This window comes from Mastigoproctus giganteus, chromosome 8, assembly GCF_048544385.1.
Source record: "Mastigoproctus giganteus isolate SK-2022 chromosome 8, ASM4854438v1, whole genome shotgun sequence".
Taxonomy (NCBI): Eukaryota; Metazoa; Arthropoda; class Arachnida; order Uropygi; family Thelyphonidae; genus Mastigoproctus; species Mastigoproctus giganteus.
Window position 1 is genome coordinate 162,906,988 of NC_143582.1, and position 20,487 is coordinate 162,927,474.

General features: G+C 39.2%; 1 protein-coding gene across 1 annotated transcript in view; it reads right to left on the reverse strand.

The window, feature by feature from the left end:
• The window catches only part of ArgRS (arginine--tRNA ligase-like protein), a 222,813-nt gene extending 202,764 nt beyond the window's left edge, over positions 1–20,049 (reverse strand). The window contains exons 1-2 of the mRNA XM_090379871.1: positions 20,032–20,049; positions 19,284–19,362 (exon numbers count right to left, since the gene is read on the reverse strand). Coding sequence (XP_090235997.1) covers positions 19,284–19,331 — 48 coding nt within the window. The 5' untranslated portion in view covers positions 19,332–19,362; positions 20,032–20,049. The remainder of the gene's footprint in view (positions 1–19,283; positions 19,363–20,031) is intronic.
• Between the last annotated feature and the right edge of the window lie 438 nt (positions 20,050–20,487).

The following is a 20,487-nucleotide window of genomic DNA, read 5'->3' on the forward strand; positions in this document are numbered from 1 at the left end:
AATGCCTCCTGTGGTCTTCCGTCAAAAGGATGTCAGAAGGATTTTGACGAATCTTGATGCTAATAAAGCTCAAGGTCCCGATGGTATTTCTCCACTTGTTCTCAAAACCTGTGCTCCTGAACTTACTCCTATTCTTTGCCACCTTTTTTCACTTTCTTATTCCAAAGGTGTTTTTCCTTCTGCTTGGAAATTTGCTCATATCCAGCCAGTTCCTGAAAAGGGTGACAAATCCCTCCCATCCAATTATCGTCCCATTACAATTACTTCTACTCTTTCTAAAGTAATGGAGAAATCAATTAACCGCCAAATTTTAAACTACCTAGAAATCTTCCGTCTGATCATTGATCGCCAGTATGGATTCCGTCAGTGTCGATCCACTGGTGATATTCTGGCTTATGTTACCCATTTATGGACTAATTCAATGGAAAGGTTCGGTGAAACACAAGTAGTTGCTCTTGACATCTCAAAGGCTTTCGATTGTGTTTGGCATAAAGGTCTTCTAAACAAGCTTCCATCTTATGGTTTGCCAACTGTTTTTAGTAATTGGTTATCCAGTTTTTTCTCTGATCGCTCACCGAGGGTAATGGTAGATGGCTCTCTGTCTTCTAACTTCTCCACTAATGCCGGTGTCCCCCAAGGTTCAGTTCTTTCCCCCCACTCTTTTCCTCTTGTATATTAATGACCTTCTTCCATTTACTGGAAATCCTATCCATAGCTTTGCTGATGATAGCACATTGCATTCCACTTTCCATTTTGAGAAACCTTGTCCTGCTCAATCAGCTTCAACTTCTCGAAAATCTGCTACCAATTCCTTAAATGCCAATCTTCAGGTAATTCTCCAGTAGGGCAAAGACAACTTAGTTGATTTCATTCCTTCAAAAACTCAGTCTTGTCTTATATCTCGCAAAAAGGATTCTTCTGCTCCTATACTTATCTTTAGTGACACTCCGATTGCTAGGCAAAATGATATATCTCTTTTGGGGATTACCCTGACTTCTAATCTCTCTTGGCACAAGCGCATTAAAAATATTGCTTCTTCTGCATCTAAAAAACTTGGTTTTCTCTTTAGCTCTCGGCGTTACTTTTCTTCCAAACAGCTGCTCACTCTGTATAAATCGCAAATCCGCCCTGTCATGGAATATTGTTACATCTGGGGTGGTGCCACCAAAACCTCTCTCAGGCTTCTTGATTCCATTCAGAAGAGGGCAGTTAGGTCAATTAATGACTCATCTCTAACAGAGTCTCTCCACTCGCTGTCTCATAGATGCACTGTTTCTGCTGCATGCCTCTTCTACGGATACTTCCATAGGCACTGTTCTTCTGAATTAGCTTCTATAATTCCTGCTCTCTCTCTCTCAAAACAGTCCAAACACGTGCCGCCACCAGCCAACATCCATTTACTGTCCAACTTCAAACTCACAGAACCAACTTTTCATCTTCCTCGTTTATTCATTCAACTGCTGTTTTCTGAACAACCTTCCTTCGTACGTATTTCCTGAAAATTAGTCTACAGAAGTTCAAGTCCAATGTCAACAAATATCTTCTTTCGTCTTTTTAACCCCCAACCCAAGCACGGTTCTAAGTACTATAGGTTCTAACACCTCTCGTGTTTGGGGTTTACATTGAAAAAAAAAAAAAAAAAAGGATAAGAGGTGAGGAAGGGTTATGCTCTTAGTTAAGAAGCACATAAAATCTAAGGCTGTGCATCCAGTTTATATGGGTGGCAAGAGCAAAGTTGAGTCAATTTGGCGTAACAAAGACTGGGAAAATTAAAATGAAAGTAGGGATGCATTATAGACTCAATGACTGTGATGAATACAATGAACAACTGTATGGAGAAACAGAGTGGGCCAGTAAATGAGAATAGATTTTTAACTTTCCAGAAATTGATTGAACTTCTAGGTTGATCACTCAGAGCTGGCAAGACTTTTGTGGATTTATTGGATGACTGTTTTATACAGCAGCATGTTAGAGATGCAACACGAGGAAGCATTAATCTCGACCTTATTGTCAGCAGGTTCTTCATGCATTAAGAATCAGCAAGTAAAAGGCACTCTGGGTGGCAGAGATCACAGTGTACTAATGAGAGATTTATTTGAGCATACAACAATTGTCAAGGGTAAAGAAAGAGAAGGGCTTTTGCTTTCTTAAGGGCAACAACAGTAGTTTCAGACAGTTTGAGTTCTGTACAGTGGGATTATCTGACGATGTTGCCAACAGCAAATTCTAAATGGGAAGCATTCAGAAAGTACCTGTAGTAACTACTAGGCTTTTCATATCAACTAAGAAATACTGTTCAAAGCTCAGACCTAAATGGATGTCAGGTGAACTGATGAGACATGTGGCAAAAAAGAAAAATGCATGGGAAGAATATAAATTATCAGGTGATACAGAATGATATATATAAATTAGTTTGTAATCAAGCCACAAAGAAAGTTAGGCAAGCTAAGGTATATGAGAATCTCTAGCAAAGGATCTGATATTATATTAATAGAAGGAAGGGACTGAATCACATTAGTCCACTTGAAGTCAATGGGTTATCTGTTAAGGACCCTGCTCAGGTTGCTGACAAATTGAATAGGTATTTTGCATGTACATTCACACATGAAGAATTCTTTAGGGAAGAGAATGCCAAAAGTTTTATTAACAGGGAGCTAAATGATTTTGTGATAACTAAGAGGAAAGTGGAAGAGAAATTGTTGAAGTTAAACAAAAAAAGGCAGCTGGAGTGGATGGGATCTATCCAATCATGCTAATGGAGGCAGCAAAGGAGATAAGCAAACCATTAGCCATAATTATGAGAGAATCTCTGAATTCAAGGGAGATCCCTATTGATAAGGCGGTCCAAACAGTGATATGAGTAATTACAGACCTATTGCTTAATTTGTTCCAGGGAAAATAATGGAGTTACTGGTTAAAGAAGTAATGCAGGACATTCTAAACAGGAGTGCAGTTATACTTCAGTCACAGAATGGGTTGATTAAGAGGAGATGTCTGCCCAATTTGATTGGATACTATGATAAATAGTATAATTGGATACTATGATACTATAGTATGATTGGATACTATGATACTATTTAGTGGCAAAGGAACTAGATGCAAAAAATAATTCTGATATCATATACTTGGAGTTGAGGAAAGCATTTGATACTATTGCACATAAAAGGTTAATGTATAAATTGGATCCCTGTGGAATTAAGGGAAAGTTACTGCTGTAGATAAAGGGATGATTAAGTTGGATAAGACAGTGAGTAGTTATCAATGTACACTGCTCTTTGTGGACTAATTTTGTTAGGGAAGTCTGAGAGAGTTCTGTGCTGGGTTCATTGTTTTCTGTATTAATGATACAGAAAGCAAAGGTTAGTAGGGTAGCTAATGACAGTAATAAAGGTATGCTGCTGCAAAAAAAGCTAGAAAAATTAGGAGGATGGGCCAAGAAATGGCAACTGAAGTTTAACATTGACTATTGCAAGGTAACTGCATATAGGTTGCAGTAATTCCAGAATTAGCTGTGTGGCACTACACTCAGGACAGTGGAAAATGGAAAAGACCTGGGGAGCAATTGTGCAGTGTGATGTGAAGTTCTCTGATCAGTACAAACGGGCAGCCAGGACATGGGTTTTGTCATTGATTTACAGGAATTTTGGTAGCAGGAATATGGGGGTGATTATCCTATTGTATAAGGCAATGGTCAGGCCACATCTTGAGTACTGTATACAGGTCTAGAGGCCCCATTTTAATTAGGATATAGAGCTGCTCGAATGGGTACACAGAAGGGCAAAGAGATTACAGAAGTGAACAAATGGGTGCTCTTACCAAGAAAGGCTTCAGTTCTGCAAATTTCAGCATCTGGAGACTAGGCACTTGCAAGATGATATGATTGAGGTGTTTAAGGCTTTGAATGGCTTGAACAAAGTCAGTGCGGATAAGATTCTTCCTCTTGCTCAGACTGACAAATTCAAATTGATGAAGGATGGTTGCAGAACAAATGTGCAGAAGTTTTCCTTAAGCCAATAGGATTGCTAGAACAAACTTCCATCTGTTCCAACTAGACAAACTATATTTTGGCTGATGCTGTATAAGCCTGCTTTCTTGAATCATTCCCAATAATAATAATAATATGAGTGTACTCAGTACACTCATAGACACGACCAGATAGCCAGGTGAATACATCAGAAGCTAGCAAGGAAATACCAGTTGATTGAAGAAAGTGTACCACACTACAAGTACAATCCCCAGGCAGTACTATAGACCCCAACCTACAAGCTGTACTGGGACCGTGCCATAATAACGGATAGGCCAAACCCCGCAAGACAGACCAAATATAACCCTTGTGGGCAAGAAGGAAAAGCCTACTTATCTGATTGACACAGTGGTACCCAACACTGGCAACCTGCAGAAAACCCATGGGGAAAAAATTAGGAAGTACACGAACCTAAGATAGGAGATCAAAGAGATGTGGCATATGCAACAAGTAACGACCATCCCGATCATCGTGTCAACCACAGGTATGGTGCCAAAGACCCCACATAACAGCCTAGCAGCAATAGGTCTCCCAGAAAACACCTACAAGAAACTCCAGAAAGTCGCAGTCCTGAACACCTGTAGGACAGTCAGAGAGTTCCTCGACCAACAGCAACACCAGACATAACAACAACCACCCTATGTATTTGGTAGCAATACCCCTCACGAGGTGGAACCCCCAATCAAAGAGAAATAGTATAAGAGCAATAATAATAATAATATCATAACTAGGCCAATCCCCATCAGGAGAGGAATCTTTCAGGGAGATGCCCTGAGCCCACTGGGGTTCTGTCTAACACTTAACCCGCTATCCACCATGCTCAACAGTAGCAAGTACAGATATAACCTCAAAGAAGGAAGGAAGAACCTGTACACCCTCACCCACCTGATGTACATGGATGACATCAAGCTCTACGCAGGAACTGAGAAGCACCTCCAGCAACTACTCCAGACCACAGAAGAATTCAGCAATGATATTAGGATGGAATTTGGTCTAGACAAATGCAAGACCCACGGATTGCACCAGGGAAAATTAGCCAACAGAAACTACCAGCTGCAAGACTGGTAAAGAGATTGAAGCCATGGCAGAGGGAGAGGCCTACAAATACTTGGGGATGATGCAGGCTCAGCAGTTACAGCACAAGGAAATTAAGGCCTGCCTGACCGAAAAACACCATCAGAGACTCGGAAGCCTGCTGAAAGCAAAGCTGAATGGAGGGATTACAGCTAAAGCCATAAACGCCTATGAAATCCCAGTGCTAACATACTCCTTCAGAGCCATAGATTGGACTAACACTGAGCTGGAGGATATCATGAAAAAGACAAGGACAATGATGACCAAGAGCTGCCAACACCACCCAAAATCTGCCATGGAGAGACTGACAATTGCCCAGGAAGGGGCCTGATAGACCTCACTGAGCAACAGAAGACAGCGATAGTTAACCTGAAGGATTACTTCCAGAAACACACAGCAGCACTCCAGCAGGCCATAAGGAAGATAGACAAGCAGTATATCTAAGCGAGGAGTTCCCCCCCCCACAACCAGGAGTCACAAATGAAGCTAAAAAGATGGGCAGAGAAGACACTCCATGGCAGACACTATAATGATCTCCATCAAGATGCTGATGTAGAACATGCTGATGTAGAAAACAATCATCCAATAAATCCACAAAAGCCCTGCTAGTGTGTGAGTAACCAGCCCCCAAATTCCAGTCAATATCTGGGAAATTAAAATCTCCCATTATAAGACTCTCTGATTTACTTATAATGGGAGATTTTAATTTCCCAGATATTGACTGGAATTTGGGGGCTGGTTACTCACACACTAGCAGGGCTTTTGTGGATTTATTGGATGGTTGTTTTCTACATCAGCATGTTCGGGAGGCAACTAGAGGGAGTAATACTCTTGATTTGATTATCAGCAGTGATTCTTCATGCATTAAGAATCTGCAGATAAATGAACCACTAGGTGGCAGTGATCACAGTGTGCTGAAGTGGGATTTACTCAAAGAGGTAACTACCATTAGGGGTAAAGGGAAGGGTTATTGCTTCCGTAAAGGCGACTACGATGGACTGAGACAGTATTTAAATTCTATACAGTGGGACCAACTGATGATGTTACCAACAGCAAATTCAAAATGGGAAGCATTCAAAGAACTTATCTTGGAAGCTACTAGGCTTTACATACCAACTAAGAAATATTGTTCAAGGTTTAGGCCAAAATGGATGTCAGATGAACTAATGAGGCATATGGCACAGAAGAAAAATGCATGGGATACTTACAAATTAACATAACTATCAACTTGTATCTATCAGAAGCCTATGATAGATACAAGTTGATATGCAACCAAGTTACAAAGGAGGTTAGGCAGGCAAAGGCAGATTACGAGAAATCCTTAGCAAGGGATGCAAAGAAAAACAGCAAAGAGTTCTTTACTTATGTTAACTCTAGAAGGAAGGGGATGAATCAGAATGGTCCACTTGATATTGATGGGTCAACTGTTGATGATCCTGCTCAGGTAGCTAACAAACTAAATGAATATTTTGCATCGACATTCACACATGAGGAGTTATTCAGCAAGGGGAATGCCAGAGGTGTATTCAACTCTAGCAGTAAGCTACAGAATCTTGAAATAACTGGGAGTAAAGTGGAGGAGAAACTGTTGAAGATAAACACAAGAAAGGCACCCGGGGTGGATGGGATCTATCCAGTTATATTAAAGGAGGCAGCAAAGGAAGTAAGCAAACCCTTAGCCATAATTATGAGAGCTTCCTTGGACTCAGGGGAGGTACCCATAGACTGTAAATGTGCAAATGTGACCCCAATTCACAAAGGAGGATCAAAGGCTTACACAAGTAATTATAGACCTGTGAGCTTAACTTCTGCTCCAGGAAAATTAATGGAGGCACTGCAGGATCATTTAGACAAGACTTCAGTTATAGCTCAGACACAGCATGGTTTTGTTAAGGGGAAGTCTTGCCTGACCAACTTGATTGGATATTATGATGCAGTCACAAAAGAACTGGATGCAGGGAATAACTTTGATATTATATACTTGGATCTTAGAAAGGCTTTTGATACTGTTGCACATGGAAGACTGCTACACAAATTGGAGCAGTGTGACATTGGAGGCAAATTGCTGCTATGGATAAAGGGGTGGTTGAGGGGGAGAAGACAGAGAGTGGTAATCAATGGACACTGCTCATCGTGGACTAATGTTTTTAGTGGAGTCCCTCAGGGCTCAGTGTTGGGTCCATTATGGTTTTCTGTATTTATAAATGATATTGATGATGGTATATCAAGCTTAATGTCCAAGTTTGCAGATGATACAAAGGTTGGCAGGGTTGTCAAGGACACTACTGACACTATGCTGCTGCAACAGGATCTGGAAAGGTTGAGCAGATGGGCTGAGAGGTGGCAAATGAAGTTTAACATTGACAAATGTAAAGTACTACACATGGGAAACAGCAACCCCAGAGCAACGTATCAACTCTGTGGTACTACACTGACAGTGGTAGAGAATGAAAGGGACTTGGGGGTGGTTGTGCAGGCAGATATGAAGTTCTCTGAGCAGTGCAGACGGGCTGCAAGAGTAGCTCATGGAGTATTGTCAATAATATACAGGAATTTTTCCAGCAGGGATAAGGAGGTGATTATTCCCTTGTATAAGGCAATGGTCAGGCCACACCTAGAGTACTGTATACAGGTCTGGAGGCCTCATTTCAAGAAGGATGTAGAGCTGCTGGAACGAGTACAGAGAAGGGCAACAAGATTAGTGAATGGAACAAAGGGGTGCTCTTACGAAGAAAGGCTTAAGTTTTGCAAATTACAGTGTCTGGAGACTAGGCACCAGCGAGGTGATCTGATAGAGGTGTATAAAGCCTTGAATGGTTTAAGCATGCTCAATGCTGATGGGATTCTTCCTCTAGCTCAGAAAAATCACCTGAGAGGGCATAAATTCAAATTGAGGAAAGACAGATGTAGGATAGACGTGAGGAAATTTGCCTTTAGCCAGCGGGTGGTTGGTTGGTGGAACAGACTTCCATCCCTTGTGGTGGAGGTTGATAGCCTAAATAAGTTTAAGGCTCAGCTGGACAGGTATTTGGAACGAACAGAGGGGTGAAGTGGAAGTGGGTTTTTTTTTTTTTTTTTTGGCTGATGCTGCATAAGCTTGCTTTCTTGCATCAAATGCCTCTACTAATGCTAATGCTAAAAAAAAATCACATAGATAACACTGCTTCCAATGCATGGCTCACGAGTGGAACGCTCTTCCCCGAGACTGAATGATTCAGTCTCGGGGAAGATGGCGAGCATGAATGATTCATGCTCGCCATCCAAGACCAGGTAACCAACACCAGGAACTATAGAAAACATAGCCAAGGAGCCCAGAGTGTTCGATGATGCCATCTGGCCTCAGAAATGATCCAACACATCACCGCAAGATGCAAGGTGATCACCCAGACTGAGTACACTCATAGACACTACCAGATAGCCAGGATAATACATCAGACGCTAGCAAGGAAATACCAGTTGATCGAAGAAAGTGTACCGTACTACAAGTACAAACCCCAGGCAGTACTAGAGACCCCAACCCACAAGCTGTACTGGGACCTCGCCATAATAACGGATAGGAAAATCCTGCACAACAGACTGGACAATCCTTGTGGACAAGAAGGAAAAGACTACCTATCTCATTGACATAGCGGTACCCAACACTGGCAACCTGCAGAAAACCCATAGGGAAAAAATCAGGAAGTACACGAACCTAAGACAGGAGATCAAAGAGATGTGGCATGTGAAACAAGTAACGACCATACCGATCATCGTATCAACCACAGGTATGATGCCAAAGACCCTACATAACAGCCTAGAAGCAATAGGTCTCCCAGCAAACACCTACAAGAAACTCCAGACAGTCGCAATCCTGAACATGGATAGTCAGAGAGTTCCTTGACAAACCATAACACCAGACATGACAACAATCAACCTGTGTACTTGGTAGCAATACCCATCACGAGGTGGAACCCCCAGTCAGGCAGAAATAATATAATAATAATAATGTACAGCTATCATCCTGATATAACCTTCAATAACAATTTACAATAACAAAACTGACATTTTAGATCCTAAAAATAAACAAGCTTGTGTTTATAAATACAGTACTCTGAAATGGAATTTGCAGTGCATCACATAAGCACAGTTTCTTGTTCCATTTTGGAGTGTTTATAAACACAGATGTGTGTTTTATTTTTACTTCAGCTAAAGGAATAATCATGACCAAAGATACTCAATGTGGTGACATTTCAAGGATTAACATAAAATACAGTATCCATTGCAATCATTATTATTATAGTTATTAGTTATGTGATGTTTTACAGAACTTAAATCATTCAAAGCATACAATGTACACAATGAACCATTCATTGTGCATAGAAAAGGATAAATTATGCAAATGCATCATGATATTAATGAATGTTTATGAGAGTCACAAACCTTTACAATTTACTTGACTTACAAATTGCAATAATCAGAGCATAGAGACTGACAGTACAAAATGCAAGAATAGGGGGAAAAAACTAATCACAGACAAACATTTCTGTTTACAATAGGAAATTACTGGAGCTGCATCCATTAATTTCAGAACAGGTGATTTACAAGTAAAACGTTCTAAAATAAAATACAAAAATTTTATAACAGCCCTAATCTCACACACACTAGAAGAGCTATCAACATAATGCCTTAATGTCACACTACAAATAAACAGCAATTTCTAAAAAAAAAAAAAAAAAAAAAAAAAGAGATTATGCTGAGATTAGGTTCCTTCCAAACATAAAAACTTTATTACAGATAAGTTAATTTGTTTAGATAAAAGATAAGTTAATTTGTTTAGAAAATAAATTTTTCACCCAACATTAGTACATCCCTTTTTTTTTACACGAGAAGTATAACCTATCTGACATTGGCATTTGCTAACGTGCCACTAAAACTCATATTAGTCAACCAACCAACTTACCCTGACATGCTCCAGAATTCAAACAGCCACTCCCCAACTTACGTAAGGGTTGCGTTCCGTGGAACTCTACGTAAGTCGGAATTTCCCTAAATGCTTATGCAGCACTCGCAATTATGCACGCTGCATTTGATTGAAGCAAAAAGGAAATGTTCAACAAACGTGTAAATAGAATTATTTATTGAATTTTATCTCATGCAAAGGAAAAATTACAAAAGTGTACAAAATTACAAAAATTTTACTTTAACGCTCTGGAAACCAGCGTGACACTTGAACCTATTAAACCACCCGATGCTTGCCACAAACTTGGCTTGGGGTTCAACCATACTTATCCTTAATTTCTTCATAAATACTTCTTGCTTTTGCTTGAATGGCCATTAGATTCAGAAGCAAGTGCTCCTGAATCCGATTTTCCATCCATATTATTAATAGCTTTTCCATCGCACCTGAACTCTATTGACCTTAAAGCACTGATCCTTTATACGTTCACTGTCCTTTAAAATAGTATTCACTACTGAAGCAGCGAGACCCAATTACTATGCAATAAATGACAAACTTTGCCCAGCTTCATACTTCTTAATAATTTTCACCTTCATTTCTAAATCAATTTTGTTTCGTTTCCTAGCACTGCCATCATTTGCACTTTCCTTTGGTTGCTTTCCCTTCATCATTTAATAAGTAAATAGGAATGAAGAGAAGATTCTGAAAAATTTATTTAAGTTTGCAGATGATACAAAAGTTGGCAGGGTGGTTAATGATAGTAAAGAATGTATGCTGCTGCAACAAGATCTATAAAAATTAAGCAGATGGGCTGAGAAATGGCAATTGAAGTATAACACTGACAAATACAAGGTACTCCATATGGGTAGCAGTAATCCCACAGTAATGTATCAACGGTGTGGTACTATACTCAGGGTAGTGGAAAATGAAAAGAACCTGGGGGTAATTGTGCAGTCTGATATGAAGTTTTCTGACCAGTGCAGACAATGCCAGGTCAGCTCACTGGATTTTGTCAATGACATACAGGAATTTTGCTAGCAGGGATAAGGAGGCAAATTAAATCACACATAATAAGACATTGACACCTACTTGTCCATTCCATTTGCATGTAGAGGCTCTCATCATAATCACATCTGTAGATTACTCCCACTCTCATTATACCTTTGCTTCCAACTATCTCACAACATATACATTCTATACTAGCATGCAAAATGCCTGAATCTTGGAAAGCTTTCATCGTGTGCTCAGGCTGCTTTTGATAAGAAGCATGAAACTATCATCCCTTCTATCTGCCCTATCTTTCCTAAATACACCATACTGAAATTCATCATCCCCTATCTTCAGGTGGCACCACGTTTCCGTAAGCCCTATTATGTCAGCGTTACTTGTCCTAATCAGCAGTTCAAATTCACTCATTTTACTGATGGCACTTTTGACATTACTGTATAAACAATTAAGACTTAGTGTTCTTGTATAGTTAACTATCGTGACACATCCCTTAAATTTATTTAAGCTCACTTTCTTGGCTTTAGCTACCCACTCATTTGAAACCTTTCTGCCCTCAGAACATCTTGCTAATATGTTCTGTTGTGGTAACAAACAAGAACTCTTGGGGTATCTACAAGTGCTACTTTGACCAATATTATCAGATAAACATGGACCTATATTACCCTTGGCCCCCCAAACTAGCAGTTTCCCTGAACCTTTAAAATATCTTCAATAATACTGGCAAAAACTCTCGATCACCTTTGTTTAAATGTATCCTGTCTCCACAAAACAGATTTCTTCTATCTAAAAGTGCAAGCTAAGCTGACAGTAATTTCCTTCCAAAAGTCTTGCAGCATCCAAGTCTTGAGTTAATCCACAAAGCAATCTGAGTAAGAATCCCATCAGCATTACAATTCCTGGCCTTGTAGACGTCAATCAGATCACCTTGCAGGTCGCTAATCTCCAGATTCTGCAATTTGCAGAAATTAAGCCTTTCTTGGTAACCTTTTACCAAGAAAGCAACCCTTTGTTCCCCCACACCAATCTTGTTGCATCCATTCCAGCAGAGCTACATCCTTCCTAAAGTGAAGCTTCCAGACCTGTATACAGTACTCAAGATGTGGCCTAACCATGGCCTTATACAAAGGGATAATCACCTTCTTAACCTTGCTAGCAAAATTGCTGTATATCATTGACAAGACCCCATGAGCTGTTCTGACAGCCTGCCTGCACTGCTCAGAACAGCTCATGGAGCCATGCCAATGATATACAGATCATTGTGAGTCAGATCTTGTGAATGATCTGACTCTCAATAACTCCCATGTCTTTTTCATTCTCCACTACCTTGTGTAGTACCACACAGTTGATAAGTTACTCTAGGGTTACTGCTACCCATTTGCATTTGTCAATTTTAAACTTCAGTTGCCACCTCTCAGCCCATCTGCCCAACTTTTTTAGATCCTGTTGCAGTAGCAAACTGTCTTTAACAAACACTGCCAACCTTCACAAACTTGGACATTAAGCCTGATATATACCTTTGTCAATATCATTGACAAATACAAAAACAACAATGGGCCCAAGAGCAAACCCTGGGGAACTCCACCATAACATTAGTTCACGAAGAGCAGTGCCCATTGATTATCACTCTTTGTCTTCTCCCACTAAACCATCCCTTTATCCATAGCAGCAACTCACCCTTCATGCCATTCTGCTCCAATGTGCACAGTAGTCTTCCATGTGCAAAAGTATCAAAAGCTTTCCTGAAATCCAAGTATATGATATCAAAATTATTCCCAGTTCCTTTGTGACTACATCATAGTACCAATAAAATTGGACAGACAAGACTTCCCCTTAACAAAAAAATGTTGTGTCTGAACTATAACTGCAGTCTTGTCTAGATGATCCTTTAACCAGTGACTCCATTATTTTCCACAGAACAGAAGTTAAACTAACAGGTCTAGACAAGCCTGCATACATTTGCACATCTCCAGTCATTGGGTACCTCCACTGAATCTAAGTATGCTCTCATAATAATGGTTAAAGGTTTGCTTACTTCCTTTGCTGCCCCGTTTAATATAACCAGATACATCCCATCCACCCCAGGTGCCTTTTTATATTTAACTTCAATTTCTTCTCAGTTATTAATTTCTTCTCAGTTATCAACTTCTCAGTTATAATAATAATGATTATTAGCTATAGGGGGCAAGGAAGAGTGAGGCTTATGCTGCACCAGCAGAGAGAGAGAGGAATCACCAAGAAAAAAAAAAGAGAAGAATGATGATGATTACAAAATCCTTTTGCTCCTCATTAGAGTTTGACAGACTTCTGGCATTCCCCTCCCTAAATAACTCCTTGTGTGAATGTAGATACAAAATACTCATTCACTTTGTCAGCTACCTGAGCAGGATCATCAACAGTGGAACTATCGATATCAAGTGGACACATCTGATTCATCCCCTTCCTTCTAGAGTTTACATAAGTAAAGAAGTCTTTGCCATTCCTCTTTGCATCCTTTGCCAATGATTTATGATTATCTGCCTTTGCTTGCCTAACCCCCTTTCTCAGTTGATCACAGACTAGCTAATATCTGCACACAGGCTTCTGTGTCACCTGATAATTTATATGTATCCCATACATTTTTCTTCTCTGCCACAAGTGTCATTAGTTCATCTGACATCCATTTAGGCCTAGTTGGAATATAAAAGTCTAGTAGTTGGAATAAAAAGCCTTAGCTGGAATGTAGAAAACAATCATCCAATATATCCACAAAAGTCTTGCTAGTGTGCGTGTGACCAACCTACAAGTCCAGTCAATGTCTGGGAAGTTACAATCCTCCATTATAAGACGTTCTGATTTACTGGCCCACTATTTCTCTGTACAGTTGTTCGTTGTACTTATCAGTCATTAGGCCTATACCACACTTCTACTCTCATTTTTTCTTTCTCAGTACTTATGTCTCCAGCCAGACTGAACATTGCACCGTCCACCCACGAGAACTGGATGTACTGCCTTGGATTTTGTTTCTTAACTAACAGCATAACCCCTCCTCCCTTCCTATCTGTCTATCCTTCCTGTACACATTTTACTTCCTTAATTCCAAATCTGCATTCCTTATATCTATGTGACACAATGTCTCTGGTATCCTAACAATATCCACCTTCAATGTCTTGACCAGCATTTCAAATTCATAAAATTTATTTATTATACTACTAGCACTGGTGTATGTGCAAGTATACATGGACCTGTTCTTACAATTAGTTACCCTAACACAGCCAATGCATTTACTTGTTCCATGATAAGTCCAAGGGCTCACATCTGGTGAGTATGGGGTTGGCACACCCAGGGTCCATAGCTGGATATCATCATTCTTCCCTTTCTTGGTGATTCCTTTCTACTTCTTTCTTTTTCTTTCTTTCTCTCTCTCTCTCTCAGGGTAATTCAGAAAATTTTTTTTTTATTTGGCTGGTACAGCAAAAGCTTCAGGCTTCCTTGCACCATATGGCTAATAATAATAATGATAAGCCTCGGCATTTCTAGAAATACCCAGCACCCTGCTTTCCAGGTTGCTGCTCATTCCAATAGAAGCAGTGCATGAATCACTTTAACCTCTGCGTGCAGCTACTGTTAACCTATTTGTGAATCCCACCCTCCAAGCTAGCAGTTTTCTGACCCACCAAACACTGCCTTGATAGCACCAGCAAATATTCTTGCACCCTTTCTATTTAAGTGTATCCCATCCCTTTAGATGCAGTCTCTCCTGTTAAATTACAGACAGACCATCCTGAGAAAAATTCTACCTCTATGAGCCTTGCACAATCTCTCCAGAGCCGAATTGATTGAGAAGTCTCTCATCATATACTCCCTCCTATCGTTTCTGGGCAGAATTGCAGACTCTTTCAAATGCAATCTTAATGTGCGATTTTTTTTTCAACATTGCCCTGTTAAGTAAATCTGCAGATCTCCTACTCTTAATATCATTAGTGCCAACATGTACAACAACACCTTTCATGCCCTTAAAAGATTATATCTGCTCTACAACATCATGAACTTTTCCCCTGGCAGACATACCCTGGTCCTATCCCACCTATCTTTTTAAATAATATATTTCCCATTTCCCTGACAACAGAGTTACCAATAATAACTAGCTCCTGTGGGACCAGTGCATTCTGCCACGAAGATTGCCATTGTGTTGACTGATACATAGGATTGAGTTCTGGTATTGATTTGGCTAGCAGAGAGCTTGATGGACCCCCCCCCACACATTTTAATTCCTTCGAGAGCATCTTCCCTACTCTTTAAGTTCTCACAGACCTATCAGAATTCTAAGTTGGTGCCTAATTTCTTCACAATCTCTGCACACACAAACACATCCTCATTGGCAATATCAAGTCCAGTTCCAGAACAATCTGCAAACATTTCACAAGTTGAACATTTTTTAGGCTGTGATGCATTGGAGAATCGTCCTCTTTGGTTCCCCCCGAGCCACAGCACTCTCACTACTTCGCTCATTTTGCTGCTCTAGTCTAAGACATGATTTCCATTTAAATACAATTTCATTGATTAAAATGAAAATTTAATAAATTGAATTGATTAATTGACAATACTACACTAAGTTAACAGATTCCTAAATGCAGTGATACATATTACTTTATCTATTAATGTTATACCACACACAAGTGGTTTTCAACCGGGGTGCCGCACTAGGGTGCTGCAACAACATTCGGGGGGTGCCATGTAATTTGGGTTTAAGTTACTTAAAACTTTTTTCTTTTTTTTTTTGAAATTTATATATCTATTTCATTATAAAAAGGTTTACGGTATCCATTGTACTGTATCTTTTTAATTTTGTGGTGATCTGATAATTCAATTGATATTTACATAGTACCTCTATGTAAAGAATAAAATTATTATATACGTATGTATAATTTGTATTATGAATTGTAATTTTGTTTATAATTAATTATTATAATAACAATTATATAACATTTTTTTAATACACACACACACAATTGGATTATTAAAAAGTTGAAAACCACTGTATTAGGTATTTCTTTTGGCCTAGAGGTGCCGTGAAAAAATTACTGGGACACTAAGGACGCCGTGAATCGAGAAAGTTTGGGAACCTCTGCCTTACACTATTGAGTTTGAGATATATGTTATGGTATACATCTATGTTAAGTATCTATATATCTATGTTAAATAGTTTCTAACCATGGCCTTTGAGACACCCTGTATATGGTAATTTATACCATATACAGGGTGTCTCAAAAATATTGGTACAAACTTTTAGGGGAGGTAGGTAATATGTAAAGGAAGGTGAATCGCACAGGAACCCATAACAGGAAACGTCACTGTAAGTCGGTACACTGTGCTGTTCATCGAGAGGGAAAATTTCTGGTTTATTCATTCAAGCAGTAGTTCCCGCATGAAGAGCATGCATCGATATACGAACTGTGAGCTGGCAGACATGCACCTAGTGTATGGATTAGCAGAGGGCCCACAAGGTGTGCGCCCCCGTGTGGTACAACATCGCTTCGCAATAAATGTGTAGGCAGGTATGGTCAGTGACTGCTTAGTCGGCCCATACCTGTTACCATCCCACATGAACTCCGCTAAATATCAGATCTTTCTTGAACAAGTTCTACCAGGGTTACTTGACGATGTTCCAGCAAATGTGAGATGCAACATTTGGTTTCACAACATGACAGGGCACCTGCCCATTATGGAAGATTTGTTTGTGACCATTTGAACAGGCGTTTTGGGCGTCCATGGATTGTCCAGGGTGGACCCGTTGCCTGGCCCCCACACTCACCTGATTTATCGAGCCTTGATTTCTTTCTGTGGGGGCCCTCAAATCTATCATGTATGAATCGCCTGTGGAGACGGAAATGGATCTCGTGGTGAGACTCGTCTGTGTTGCTGCTACTGTCAAAGAAACTCCAGGTGTGTTCGACCGTGTCCGCCAATCCATGCTGCGTCGGTGTCATGCATGCATCGTGTCTCATGGGGGAACCTTCGAGCATCTGTTATAACATCATGAAATGCATCCATCTCGTACTCCATTGTTAATATTATGTCAAATAAATGTTTGCCACTAATTACTGTCTTGTGTCATTTCTGCTTCTTGTGCCTCTGCTACTACTTTCCCATGACGTTTCCGGTTACATGTTCCTATGAGATTCACATTCCTTTAGATGTTACCTACCTCCCCTAAACGTTTGTACCAATATTTTTGAGACACCCTGTATAATCTGAATTTATGGTCTGAACTGTTTACTTTATTCAAAGAATTATCTTTAAAGTAATCAAGGATTGCTAATTCCATATTTCTTGAAAGATTTGACATTTCTAGAAAGAAGTACACCTTTTATTGTGCTTTTTCCTTGAAAATAAGTCAAGGACGAATGTCTGGTATTGAGGACTCGATTAATATTATACAGTATTTAGTACTTCACTCACGTAAACAATATTAGTTATGTAAGTGAATCACAGTTCCTGAGTTATATACAACAGCATATAACATTCATTTTAAAAGTGGAATATGGGAAAAGCACTATTTCCTCCTTTCTGACCATGTATAAATGTTGGGAATTGTAATTCACTTAAAACAAAATGAATATCTATGAGGGAACTAGTATTGCTCCCATGTGCTATTGTATAAAAGATGGGAACAGTGATTCACTTACATAAATGATACTGTTATCAACTGAAGTACTGATGACCATATATTAAGAACCTGATACCCAATGTTTGCCAAGGAGAAGTCCTCTCAAACTTGCCTAAGGCTTCACTCAGATATACTAGGCAATAATAATACAGCCTGATCCAAAAAAAACTATATCACTGCACCTAATATATATTTGTACTATTAGAAGATGAAATGCACAAGGCATAATTTCTTATGGGTTTAGGTAATTAACTATATAATATTGGTGTAGATACAACATAGTTTACCCCCAGGGGCTCACGTCTGGTGAGTATGGGCTTGACGCACCCAGGGTGCCAAGCTGGATATCATCATTCTCCTCTTTCTTCTGGCGCCTCCATAGCTAGGTGGGAAGAAGCAGCAGTGCGTAGCACACACTTCTTGATTAGACCGGGGTTCGAGCCTGTCACCACCAAATACGGAGGATGCGGAAAAGTCAGGGAATGACCACCGCATATTCCCGGAGCATATGGCCTTAGTTGCTAATGCTCCTAAAAAAAAAAAAAAAAAAAACCCACATCTTCTCTTTCGTGGTGATTCCCTTCTACTTCTCTCTCTCAGAGATAGTTCAGCATTTTTTTTTTTTTTTGGCTGGTGCAGCATAAGCCTTAGGCTTCCTTGCACCATATGGCCAATAATAATAATAATAAGTGTTGTAACACACATTTTGCAATATTTCATCATTTATTTATTCACTGTTAATTTATTTATGGGAGATAGGGATGCAGAATTTTTAACCTTCCACAAATGCTGGAATACCAAGTTAGTTCACGAAAAACTTAAAATCACATACTGAACTGGGTCAAAGAAGAGACACAGACACCCGGATCTACACTACAGCTGAACTATGCATTAATAACATAAATGCTATATAAAACGTCGAACATCTTTAAAGTATAATTCATGTAATTACGATCAACAAATAAAATTCATAAATTTTGAAGTTGCTCAACACTGGTTTAAACTTGTAGGACCCTCCTTTGCGTGAAGCTCCAGCGATGCTATTCCCCCCCCACCTCACGGAAGATAGCGGTAATTTGTACTGTTTCACTAAAATAAACATATCAGAATCCAGAACACCAGATAATGAACATTTAGTTCTGCTATACAGGTTCAGCGATAATATTAGTAATGTATTATTATTTTATATTTTATTTTAAATTCATTACTATTAAGGAAGTTTAATTGTTTGTTTAATTTAATCATTTCCTCGAGTAAGAAATCATTGCATCAATTGTAAGACAAAATTCTGCTACCATACAATCCCTCTGAGAATGAACTCCATTATTTTTTTATTTTATTTATTTATTTTATTTTATTTATTTTTTGATGCGACAAGTAGACGAAGTCTTCGATGCGACTGTGGCCTTTCCAATCTAAAAGGTTGTGCATCACTACCGTTCAGAAAAAACAAGTTACCAAAAAGACCAAAATTCATAATTCCAAAACTTCCGTAAATCCTCAAATTAAGATTAACACTTAATTTTCCCATTCATATTATTAATTATTATAAATAACAACAACCACTTTTAGTTACACAACTGCATAATTCTTACCGCATTTTTAACCGAAATCTTCAATTCTTCGTAACGCTGGTCATCCATGCTGCAATCGAACACGTGGGTTAAACGACATCTGCCAAAAATAAAATAAAAAAATACGCATGTGTGTGTACATATATACATACCGGAGGTAAATTTTTCATATATATATATATATACACTGTGTATATATTTATATATGAAAAATTTACAACAAAAAAAATTAAATGATTAATATTAACAACTATAATGATTTTCGTCAAAGCATCTTCCACGAAATTTTGTAACTGCCTTACACAGATGAAGCATTTTGACCATTTATTTTATAATAGTGTCTTCACTAACGTTATTCCAAGTGGTCCGTAAGGTTTATCATAAATTTTATGATGGAGAGACTTCACGGCCCAGATGATCCCATAACAGAACTATTGGATTTATGTCAGGCGATGAACGCATTATAATCTGCTTATGGGATAATAGTAATAGAGTCATGTGATGCAAGAAAGCAAGCGTATGAGCTTATGTAGCATCTGCCAAAAAAAAAAAAAAATTCACACAACCATTCCCTCTAAATGTTTGTCCAGTTCCTCTTTGAATTTATGGGGTGGACAAACCATAATCTGAAATATCTCTTCGTGTTGTTTAATTCCTAGAAGCACCTGCACAACACACGTCAGTCACAGAATAGTAGCATATCTTACTACTCTGTGACGTCAGTGAAACAATATAAAATTTCGACTGAAATTTACTTTATGGTGCTTACCCATGGATCTTTGCGACATGAAGTGAAGAGATGTCCTAGCTCCATCCACTGGTTCGCAGTAATTGGACGACCTATTCCCGGGCGTAACTTCATTTTCCGATTTTAAACCAGCGCCAAAAGGGGAAAAAACACCTTTGATGCTAGTTTAATATCGGGAAAAATTTTTCTCGTTTTGTCACTGATTTAAAATCGGTAAACGATGCTTCCCATTTGCGCCTGGTTTCAAATCGGAAAGAGATCATCCAATCACTGCGAATCAGGGAGCGGAGCTAGGCCGCTCTTCATTCCTCCAAAAAAGACCTGCATCGGTGCGGACTCAAATTCTATGTGCTCCGTGTGTACGTTTAATAGTGAATGATATTACCTATGAACTGTTCCATGTGTAGTATCTACATAATTCTTAGGATACCAGGTACATGGTGACATACACCTTTGACCTGTGTGTTAATCAGGTAA